Source organism: Onychostruthus taczanowskii, unplaced genomic scaffold (genome assembly GCF_017590055.1).
Source record: "Onychostruthus taczanowskii isolate IOZ18803 unplaced genomic scaffold, ASM1759005v1 scaffold110, whole genome shotgun sequence".
Lineage (NCBI taxonomy): Eukaryota > Metazoa > Chordata > Aves > Passeriformes > Passeridae > Onychostruthus > Onychostruthus taczanowskii.
Window position 1 is genome coordinate 1,265,307 of NW_024497630.1, and position 11,477 is coordinate 1,276,783.

Genomic DNA, 11,477 nt, shown 5'->3' on the forward strand with positions numbered 1-11,477 from the left:
TGAAGGCGCTGGTGAAGGCGGACCCGGACGTGACCCTGGCCAGCCAGGAGGCCGTGTTCGTGCTGGCGCGGGCCACGGTGAGGGGCGGCCCCGGGGGTCCTGGGCCCGGAACGCTGCGGGGATGCTGCTCGGTCTTGCCCAGGAGGTTTTTCCTTCTCTCACGGACCCGCGGGGCGGTTGCGGCCGGCCCGAGCTGGGGAAGGGTCTGGAGCTCCGGGAGCAGCTGAGGGAAGGGGCTCAGCCTGGAGAAAAGGAGGCTCAGGGGGCCCTTGTGGCTCTGCACAGCTCCTGACAGGAGGGGACAGCCGGGGGGGGTCGGTCGCTTCCCCCAAGCAAGAAGGCACAGGACAGCAAGAAGTGGCCTCAGGCTGCACCAGGGGAGGTTCAGGATATTGGGAAAATTCCTTCATGGGGAGAGTTGTCAAGCTTTGGCACAGGCTCCCCGGGGCAGTCACCATCCCTGGAACTGTTCAAAAAAATGTAGCGCTTGGGGACATGGGGTGGTGGTGAATGTGGAGGTGGTGCTGGGCTGGTGGTTGGACACAATGATCTTAGAGGTATTTCTCCACCTGAAGGGTTTCATGATTCACCTCCTGAGCACAGGACACCTTTCCCCCTTCAGAAGGTGCCCTGGGAGCCCTTGGTGTGGAGTGGGTCTCCCAGAGAATGTGGGTTTCGAGGAACCCACATTCCCAGCTTTCTCCCTCACTGCTTGTCCTGTGCATCACTGTCCAGCCATTTCCTTTGGTGTTTTCAGACCCGTTTACTAGGAAGGGGTAATGTTAGAATGAAGATTCTGATCTAATCCTGAAGCCTTGTAGGACCTTTCTTTTGTCAGGATATTCTCTCTCTCGTCTCCCACGTGAACCTGTCCTGTTTTGCCTTGCAGGAGCTGTTTGTTGAAACCATAGCCAAAGATGCTTATGTGTATGCCCAGCAAGGAAAAAGGAAAACCCTGCAAAGAAAAGACCTGGGTATGGGAGCATGTTCTGTGCTGTTCTTAGCAAAGGGTTGCTCCGACGGGGATTTTTCCACCTGTCTGGAGGTACTGCAGTAATTACGGATTTATTCTTTCTTTCCCTGAAGATGGGAGAGAAAAACTTCTGCTGAAGACTACACTAATAATTCACACACCATCTTCAAAACAAATAATCTCTTTGAAATTGGTCACTGTGCTCTGATGTAATTTCAAATGCTGCAGTTTGAAACAGATGCAAATATGGAGTTGGTTTATCTATTTTAATTTTTCACAATTTGCTTTTCAGATAATGCCATTGAAGCTATTGATGAATTTGCTTTTTTGGAAGGTGAGTTTCTACTTGATTTCAGTATTTTGTGTAATAACCTACTTAGGAGAGAAAGAACTGAATCATTTGCAAAGCTCTCTGTTTCCACATCCTCAGTAATTCCTAGTGTGGCTTGCAGTGCCCCTGTGAGCACTGGGATGGCTCAGCTGGACCCTGAGGCACGTGCAGTTGTTTGGTTTTTTTGCTAGATTTGGTTTTACTTGTGTGTGATTCACTTAAACTTTAAAGTTACTGCATTTTCTTTTGCCAGTTTGTAAACAAGATTTATTTGTTCACAGAGCTGCACTTCTGATTCTTGAGACTATAATGTGTTTTTTCATTTTCAGGTACTTTGGACTGAGCTGGACATAGACAGAGCTCTCTGGGGAGACAGCAGAGGTGGTGTGAGATGGAAAACAGGATGCTGAGAGTTCAAAAAGAATTCCTAGAATTGAGACACTGAAATTGAGACATGGCAGCCATGATATTTTGTATAAAGTTGAAGTTGTTGTAAGTTCTTTATTTAAAATGCATATTTTTTCATAACTATTTTGTATGTCCCTTCCCATGTGGCTGCAGTGCAGCTCTCTGCTCTGGCCAGGTTACACAGCAGTTACTCCCAGCTGCAGTCCCAGCCTCTCTCTGCAGCACCACAGAGCTGTGAACAGAGAGTGGCTTGGCTCAGGTGCCCAGGCACAAGGAATTTTTTTTATGGAAATGTGGATTTTGTTAATATGTTTGTCTCTTAACACAATTAAATTGTTGTTGTTGTTGTTGTTGTTGAGCAGCTGTGCTGATTCCTGTTCTGGGCTGGGGTTCCTGTAGCCTGGTGGGAAATGGTGTGGTTTTGATAGGATGCTTTCTCTAGCATTTTGGTTTTGCTAATTGTTTTCTCAAGGCATCCATTCCAGAGAAACCCAGCTGTCCTGCAGGAGCTGGGGATGAGCTCCAGGGGAGCTCAGCTTGGCCCAAGGGCTGTGCAGCTGCTCCAAGGGTCTGTGACTGTTGCACTTGTAAGTAATTGTAGGGAAAAACCCCCAACCCAATCCCCTGAACTCATTTTGAATGCCAGGGGGTGTCCGTGCTGCCATCACTGCTCTCTTGTGTGCTCTCACTCCTGAATCTGGCAAAACGTTTTCCCTGGGACCTGGATCTGTTCCCTGCCCAGAGGAGCTGGTGCAGAGACCCTGAGCTCTTGGTGAGGAGCTGAGTCCATCCTGTGTTCAGGAACTGCCACCAGCTGTGGCTTAGAGCCCCTGGCAGCACACGGGCACCAGTCTGGTGACTGGAGCTTTTCCACTTTAACTAGTGCTTTGCTACCTGGAGTTAACAGCAGAACTGTGTGGCTGTGGGGGATGTGCTGCCATCACTGCTGTGACATGTCCTTCTGTGTTCCCAATGTTGTCCAAGTGCCAGCTCTGACTCCACTTGGTGTGGGTTGTCCCCAGATAGAGCCATTGAATGGGATGAAGGAGGATGAAGGATGCATGTTTTTTTCAAATTAGGGTATTTGGGAGTGGTTCCCAGTCACTACAAAGTTAAATTAGTTTGGAAGTGGTTTAACAAGAAGGACCCCCCAAGGGAGCTTCCCAGGCTGTCAGCAAATCCAGTGGCTCTCAAGAAACACTTAGAAGTTTGCTAAGAGTCTGATCCAAGCCTGATCATGCTGGGAGAGATGCTCATTTCCCAGGGCCAAGGTGTTTGTTCAGATCGCAGTCAGGGGACATTTGCCAGGGTATGTGAGCCTCTTTGGCTCAAAGCTGCTCACCTTGTCACCTGCCAGGGAGGGCAGGTATAAGTGTCAGAGGTACTGGAGACTTTCCTGTGCCTCCCAGGGTGCAGCATTGCAGGAGCCACGAGCTGTGGTCTTCCTCGCAGGGCTCTTGCAGGCTCCCATCTTTGCCAGTAAGTTCCTTTTCCCTTCTTGGCCCTGGCACTGCTTTGGCCTCTGGCTGGGAGAGCAGGGGCTGTGGTGTGGGGCTGTGGTGGGCTCTGCTCACAGATGATGCTGCTGTGGTTGGTGTGTGCTTTCCACAGTGAGCAGCACAGAGGGCGTCTGCACTGGGCAGGCAGCGTGGGGTTTGTGTCAAAGAGAAGCTGCTGTGCAGGAATCTGGGGGGTTTAGTGCCCATGAGCTCCTTTGTGCTGTGGGAGGGGATGCCTTTCACTCAGGTCTGCAGTAAGCTAGAAACAGAAGAGAGCAGATAAACAGTGAGAGAAACAGTGCCAGAGTGTTTTCCTGGAGTAACTAAACAGGTTGTTCAGCCCACCCGGCCGGGTGTGTCATGTACATGTGTAACAAAATCTCTTCTTTGTGCTGGAGCCGTTTAGTTCAGGATAGGAAGCAGCTGGAGCTGTGCTGGGCACCCAGTGCCTCATCCCAGCTCAGGCAGAAAAGGTGGGGAATTGTAACTGGGGTAATGCTGGGCTCGGTGGTTTTTGACCGCAGGAGCTGTCAGCAGAGTGGAGGAGCATGGAAATCTGTTTGCAGAAAGGGGTTGCTGCAGGAGGCAGAGCCATTTCCTCCATGTTGGGCACGGTGAGTTCACAGAATCATGGAGTTGTTTGGATTGGAAGGGACCTTAAAGCTCATCTTCTTCCACGCCTGTCCCAGGCAGGGATTCCTTCCACTATCCCAGGTTGCTCCAAGCCCTGTCCAGCCTGGCCTTGAACACTGCCAGGGATGAGACAGCCACAGCTCCTCTGAGTTCCCCTTCACCCTCCAGAAACCAAGATTCTTGATACTTCCACACTCACATCCTGCCCATCCCTTGGCTGTTTTTTTATGCTGAAGTTTTCCAAGTGACTTTTCCCTTGGGGGATTAAGGACAGAAATGTGCTGGGGACCTGTTGCCCACATAATCCAACACTTAAACATCCTTTTTAGCACAGGAATTGATGAATAGCTTGACCCCTGGGTCTGTTCCTTTGCACAAAGGAGCTCAGTTCCCTGGACCTGAGCCCCACCATGGTTGATGCTGTGTTTGAATTCCCTGTTTATTGCTGCATAAGTTCAGGGCAACTGCAGACTTTTGCTTCCCAGGATTGATATTGGAAGTGCTATCAGCAGGACAACAAGCTGCCCTGTAAAAGTAGAGAAAGCAGATGAAGTAGAAAGTAGCTCCATTTGTTCATCAGAAAAAAGTCTGTGGCCTTCAGGAGCAGCCTGTGGGCGCTGTTCCCCTTTGCAGTGGCTGTAAGGACACAACAGCTTCACACTCTGAGGTTTCTTACGATTTTTCAGTGCATGAGAGCAGCACTTGTACAAATTTAACCTTTAATGTTTGCCAAATACCAGCTTCTTGTGTACAATAGGAATGATAAAATTATCATAACCAAATTAAGAGCTATTACAAGCAGTGACAGCTTGTCAGCTCCAGAGACACCAACTTTAGAAGAATAAATAATGATGAAAATATAATCACAGAATCACAGAATATGCTGAGTTGGAAGGGACCCACAAAGATCATCAAGTCCAACTCCCTGCCCTGCACAGAGCCATCCCCAAGAGTCACATCATGTGCCCCAGGGCATTGTGCAAGTGCTCCTGGAGCTCTGTCAGGTTTGGTGCTGTGACCTTTCCCTGTTGCAGTGCCTGACCACCATCTGGGGGAAGAACCTTTTTCTAATACCCAGCCTCAACCTCTCCGACGGGACTTCAGCCCATTCCCTCGGATCCTGTCACTGTCACCACAGAGGAGGGATCAGTGTCTGTCCCTCCTCTTCCCCTCACAAGGAAGGAGTAACTGCAGTGAGGTCTCTTCAGTCTCCTGCAGGCTGTACAGACCAAGTGCCCTCAGCTGCTCCTCGAATGGCTTCCCCTCAAGCCCTTCACCATCTTTGTTGCTCTCCTTTGGGCACTCTCCAACAGCTTTGGATCCTTCTGATCTCGTGGTGCCCAAAGTGCCCCCAGCCCTGGAGGTGAGGCTGCCCCAGTGCAGAGCAGAGTGGGACAGTCCCTCCCTGGCCTGGTGCCCCCCAGGAAAGGGTGGCCCTTTGGGCTGCCAGGACACAGTGGTGACTCAGATCCAACTTGCCACTGACCAGGACCCCCAGGGCCCTTCCCACGGCGCTGCTCTCCAGCCTCACTCCCAGTCTGTCCCTGCATCCAGGGCTGCCCCATCCCAGTTGCAGGGTCCGGCATTTTCCCTTGTTGAACTTCATAGGTTGGTGATGATCTAGCCCTCTGATTTCCTGAGGTCTCTGCGGTGTGTCCCTCCTTTGAGGGAGTCAGCAGCCCCTCCCAGTTTTTTATTGCCTGTGAACATGCTCAGTGTCCCTTCCAGCCTGCATCCAAGACATTTGTGAAGCTGTTGAAGAGCACAGGGCCGAGGATGGAGCCCTGCAGAACCGCACTGGTGACTAGTGCCAGCCTGGTGTCACCCCAGTCACTGTCACCCTTCATGCCTGACCCATGAGCCAGTTGCTCACCCATCCCATGATGTGTTTATCCAGCTCTGGGATGGACAGTTTGTCCAGAAGGGTCCTGGGAGAGACAGTATCAAAAAGTTCATTGAAATTAAAAAAGATTACATCAACTGGCTTTCCTGGGTCAACCAGATGGGTCAACTTGTCACAAAAGACTCTCCAGACTCTCCCTGGGGGGTCACAATGAACGTGGGGAAATGCTCTGACCCAACCTACGGTGCAGGGAGAGCTCCTCTTCCTCCCTTGCTCCCTCCCTCCCTCCCTCCCTCTGGGATTATGGGAACAAGCCCTGTTGTGTGACCAGCACCAAAGCCCAAGCTCAGGGCACCCAGTCTGAGCAGAGCCTCTGCCTTTGGGACTACTGGGATTGTGTTTTAGGGTTGAGTTTCCTGTTGCTGGGCCTTTACCACACAGCTCTGCAAGCACAGTGATAATTCTGTGCTGTGTGCATGGGTGAGAATGGGAATACAGCCACCTCATATACAGGGAAATGTCTCTAGCCAGAGAGCATGGAATCAGAGCAACCCAGGCTGGGAGGGACCTCGGGGGTCTCTGCTCCAACCCTCCCAGTCAAAGCAAGGAAACCAACCTGATGATAAAAGCTCTGCTGGAAACAGAGCACTGGAAAATTCAATTTCCTTACTGACACTCTAAAATGCCCTTTTAGTACCAGTGAACTACACTGCTGGTTCTAAAATCGCTTGGAAATGGAAACTCCAAACTAAATATTCCAGATGGGTCAAAACCTCCCACTGGGACACAGCTGAACTCGTTCATTGTGAACTGGTGAGCTGTCTCGTGAGTTCACTCATAAAATAACCCAAGACACGTCAGCGGAGATGAACTGACTTTATCAGAATTGAAAGCGGTGTTGAAATGATTTACCACAACTGTTTGACAAATTCCATTGTCCTGGAATTTGCTGATGTAATTTTTTTGGCATCTCTAAAAGCCGTTCAAACCTCCCGGCAGCTGCTGCGGCACCGCCGCTAGAGAGGGACAGAGACCGCGGCAGTGCTGGAGGGTGGCATCTCTAAAAGCCAGTCCGTTCAAACCTCCCGGCAGTGGCTGCGGCGGGGCCGTGGCACCGCCACTAGAGAGGGACAGAGACCGCGGCAGTGCTGGAGGGAGCCCAGCGGGCAGCGCGGGGCCCGGGGTTCATTCCGCGGTTGCGGGGCCCGAGGGCGCTGCCCGAGGCCGGGTCCCTCCCGGGGCAGCGCCCGCAGAGCCGCACAGCTGCGGCGGCAGCGCTCATTCCGCGGGATTCATTCCGCGGTTGCGGGGCCCGAGGGCGCTGCCCGAGGCCGGGTCCCTCCCGGGGCAGCGCCCGCAGAGCCGCACAGCTGCGGCGGCAGCTGCTTATCCAGCTGCTGGTGGAAAAGGCGATTAGGCGGCGTGAAGTGCTTTCTTCCAGAGCTGGGAGAATCAGCATTTACTTCCCAGACGTGTTAGTGGAAGGTGTTGGACAATTCTGTTGCCTCGGGGAGGGGAATTAATGGGGTGGGGAGGGAGAATCTCAGTCACAGTAATAGCCCAGGGCTGGCAAATGTGGACTCGCCTCTGCCCTAGGGCAGGTCTCTGCACTTTCCTTCTGCATCTTCCCGCATAAAGTCGGGCTGATACTTTCAGTGTCATGGTAAAAATTTGGAATCATCAGAGGAATGGGGCGGGGGGAGGGAGGGGGACGGGGCTGGAAGAACCTGTTAAAATATCACCCAGAATCACTGATGTCCAGAAATCCGTTGTCATTTTGTGTCCCACTCTTAAGGCATCCCAGAAATACTTGCTTCCAGAAATCACTTTTCCTTCCCCTGGAAACAGCTCCATCCTGGAACAAAGAAATCTCCTCCAGCAGCTGCTGAAGTAGTTGGGAGGGGGCAGGAAACTCTCAAAACCTGTTCAAAGCCAGCAGCCAAAGAAACCCCGAAGGATGTACACCCAAGGGCTGGGGCAGGGCAGGACAAGGTCCTAGACAGACCCCAAACCCACTTGGCCATCAGCTCAGCCATCCTTCTCCCCATCCTCTAGTTCATGCCATGCAGATTTTTAACCCTAATTTACTTGAAGGGAGAAAAGCCAGGAGATTTAGCACAGAAACAATGTAGTTTCTTTCTGCACAGAACATCAGCTCAGGCTGAGCCACGCAGGACAGTCTGTGCCTCTGCCCTTCCAAGGAGATGTCATTGCAGCTGGAGGACCCTTGTCCCTTCCCTCCAGTTGCTGAGCCCCTGCCTGGGCCACCAGGACTCCATGGTGGCATGTCCTGGTGTGGTGGTGACACAGCAGCAGGGATGTGGCTGTTGGTGTGTCTGCAACCAAACTGGGTATGTCAAATCCAGACAGAACTGCTTTGTGTCCTGGGAATTTTTCATTGAGTTAAAGCTGGAATAGGGAAAGAAAAAGCAAAGGAGGATTTTGTTCTGCACCCCCAGAGCTGGGGTCATTGCCCACCTCCCCCTTCCAACCCTCTGGTACCATCCTACCTTCATCCCACACCCCAGAACTTGGGCATCCCCTTCCCTTCCCTTCCCTTCCCTTCCCTTCCCTTCCCTTCCCTTCCCTTCCCTTCCCCACCCCAGTGGCAGATGCCTCAGCTGGTGCTCCTGTGGGGAGCCCATTCAGAGCAAACCTGTGGAGGTGCCTGGGCAATGTATCTCCAGGAGAGCCCCTAACACTGGCTCCAGCATCTGAGAAGCCCATTCAGGGCACAGTCCCTGGCAAATCCAGGGGAAAATGCTGAATGAGTTAATGCTAAATCACATTCCCCCATCCCTGGTGAGAGAGTGTGGCTCTGAGAAGAGTGCTGCCATCAATATTTTGTGTTCAAATACAGTTTTTCTCAGAGATAACGTGCTCACTCCCCAGAACTGGGGCTTTCACAGGGTCAGGGACAGCAGCCACAACTTGCACCCACAACAACCTCCCTCTCCTCATGGTCTGAAACTGGCATGGAGGAACAAAACCTACCACTAAGGCCTTGAGCTGGTGAAGGAATGAGCCCCAAACTCCCAGCTGGGACACTGACACAGAGAGCAGCCCTGGGGCACCCAGTGGGTGCTGGATGCCTAAAGCTGGGTGGTCTGTGCTGCTGCTGCAGGAAACATGGGTGCAGCTCCAGGTTGATTTTCCGTCTTGTTTCCTTGCAGATGGACTTTTCTGTGTGCCCACAAAATTCAGCACTGGTCAAAAACCCACATGGTGGGGTGGTGGTTCAGACCCTGGAGAACTGCGAAATGAAGGGAAAATGCTATTGTGTCTCCCAAGTGGAATATTATGAAATTGTCCAGAGCTCTGCAGGACACAGGGAGGAACAGCTCAAGGTGCATTTCCAGGGGTTTGGCTCCTCTGGTGGGCTCAGCTGGGCCCTCATATGGGGTTTGAGCTGCTAGGTAGATGCTCTAACGTTGGCAGCTTTACACTAGCATCAAACTAGAGTGGTAAAAACTTCACATTTGTATTCTCTTGTGCTATAAAATGTATTTTGCTGCCACTAATTCGTGCATGTATCAGGGCCATAAAGGAACAAATGACTTTTTCTTTGGAGTGAGGATTCATTAAAAAAAATAATTAAGGAACAATGACATTTATTTAAAAATATTTAGTTGTTAGGTCTTCAGTTTAACAGAGACCCTACTGTCTACTTTGTGCACAGGCTACAAAGTTTCTGACTAAAAAACCACTGTTATGCCCCCAAAATACTTCTTGCCAGCCGTGCCTTGCTGCTGCCCTTCTTTGGGGATGAATTCAGAGCCTAAGGTTGGAAGGTCCTGAGGTGTCCCTGCTGAGGTGCTGCAGGGGATTTTTGTGCCTTTGTTTTGCAAATCTTCGCAGGAAATGGATGTGGGAAGGTGCTTGGGCAGCTGCTCCTCGGGGGATCCCTGCTTGCTTAGGTAAGCGCAGCTGCCGGGCTCCATCCGCTCTCCTCCCGCACATCCGCACCCCGGGCCAGGTGGGAGCTGCCCTGCTCCTCTCCCCCACCGCATCTGCGGCTCTGCCGTGGGGGAACACGGAGCAGGGTTTGGGGAGCACCCCCAGCTCACCCACCGCGCTGTGCTGGGGGGAGCCGGACCTGCCGCCATGGGGCTGAATCGGGCAGGTGGCTACAGAGCCTGTGGTGTCCCAGGAGAGCAGACACAGATCCTGACAGTGGCTTTTGCAGCCCGGAATGTGACACTCATGTCCCTCAACTGCTGGCAAAGCTGCGAGGGCAGGAGAGCAGGGGGTTGCTGGGGCAGGGTGGGTCCAGGCAGTTGTTTCAGGCTGAAGGGGCAGGACTATGTGTTGATTGTAGACCCCAGGCTGGACAGGGCTGGGAGCAGCCTGGGACAGTTGGAGGTGTCCCTGCCCGTGGCATGGGTTGGGATGAGATGGGATGAGATGGGCTTTAAGGTCCCTTCCAACACAAACCATCCTGGGATTCTTTGCATGCACAGGGAAGCAAATCAAACCATGCAAGAAGAAAGACCTGCTCTGCTCAGCCAGGGGAAGGTGACAGCTCATGAGTTACTCCAGGAGTAAGGAATAGATGCTGTAGGGAAAAAGCTGCCTCCCTTCTCCCCCATCCTGCTCCAGAGCATCTGCCCTTTTCCTGAGTGTGAACAGAAGGTCCAGGTCGTGGGGGGCCGGTGGGGTACTGTGGATGTACTGGGGCTGTACTGGGGATGTACTGGGGCTGTACTGGGGCTGTACTGGGGATATACTGGGGATGTATTGGGGCTGTACTGGGGCTGTATTGGGGCTGTACTGGGCCTGTACTGGGGCTGTACTGGTTTTTCTCTAACTGCAGGGAGTTACAAGACAGAGAGGAATGCCTGGTTTGGGCACAAGCCGCCCCGAGACACTGTGCCCTCAGGGCTCTGACAGGCACAGGTTCCGGAGCCGCCGGGACCAAGTCTGCACCGTCGCTGCCGTCCGGGAGTGCCGGGGATAGCGAGGCTGGAAGCTGCGGGTGGGGCTCCTGGAGACCCCGCCAGACTGTCTGTAGGATATGTAAATGAGAGAAGGCTATTTTTTTGAATAAAAGCTAATTTAACCAGCGGGTATAAATGAACCTCTACAAAATGTTTTGCAGCTTGTAAAATAAACATCGTAGGCAATTTGCAGGTCCTTGGGGCTCCGCTGTGCAGCTCCACGGCCCCTCCCGTGCATCCAGCATCCCGGGAGGATGCAGCGTCTGGCACGGGCTGCGGGTGCACGAGCTGGCTGCGCCCGGTTCAAACTGTGGAGCCGGTGACAGGAGAGGGAACCAGGAGCTGAGCATGCCGGGGCAGAGCTGTCTCCTCTGCAGGCACCCCCAGATATCCTGTGGGACGTGCTGCTGGTGAATTGGGAAGAAGAGGGAGAGGATCTTGGGGATACCGATAGTTTCCCCATGGCATTCACTCCAGCCGGTCGGTGCCGCCGTGCCTGTTCTGCATAATTAACAGCCCTCTGGGTTGGAATAAACTGTGGGCACAGCTGGACATTAGCCTTCACCTTGTCTCCCATCAGGTGGTCCTAGCAGGGCTTCAGCCAGTTGATGAATTAGTTAATTAATGCTAATTTTTTCCCCGTTCATTCCCATGGCACCTGTACAGTGTGTCATGTCCACCTGCACCAGCTTGGTTTCTCTGTGTGACTAGGGAATAAGACCTAAAGAATTGGCTTTTATCCCACTACCCGGGTGTTTCATAAAGTTCAAGCATTCAGGAATTAGCAGCAAATGCCTTTTAATTCCCAGCCTTTTTCTTAAAAAAAAAAAAAAAAAAAAAAAAAAAAAAAAAA

At 52.3% G+C, this 11,477-nt stretch overlaps 1 protein-coding gene across 1 annotated transcript in view; it reads left to right on the forward strand.

Annotated features, from left to right (window-relative positions):
- Positions 1–1,647, forward strand: part of POLE4 (DNA polymerase epsilon 4, accessory subunit) — a 2,092-nt gene extending 445 nt beyond the window's left edge. The window contains exons 2-5 of the mRNA XM_041422525.1: positions 6–77; positions 890–974; positions 1,266–1,307; positions 1,634–1,647. Coding sequence (XP_041278459.1) covers positions 6–77; positions 890–974; positions 1,266–1,307; positions 1,634–1,647 — 213 coding nt within the window. The remainder of the gene's footprint in view (positions 1–5; positions 78–889; positions 975–1,265; positions 1,308–1,633) is intronic.
- Positions 1,648–11,477: the final 9,830 nt, after the last annotated feature.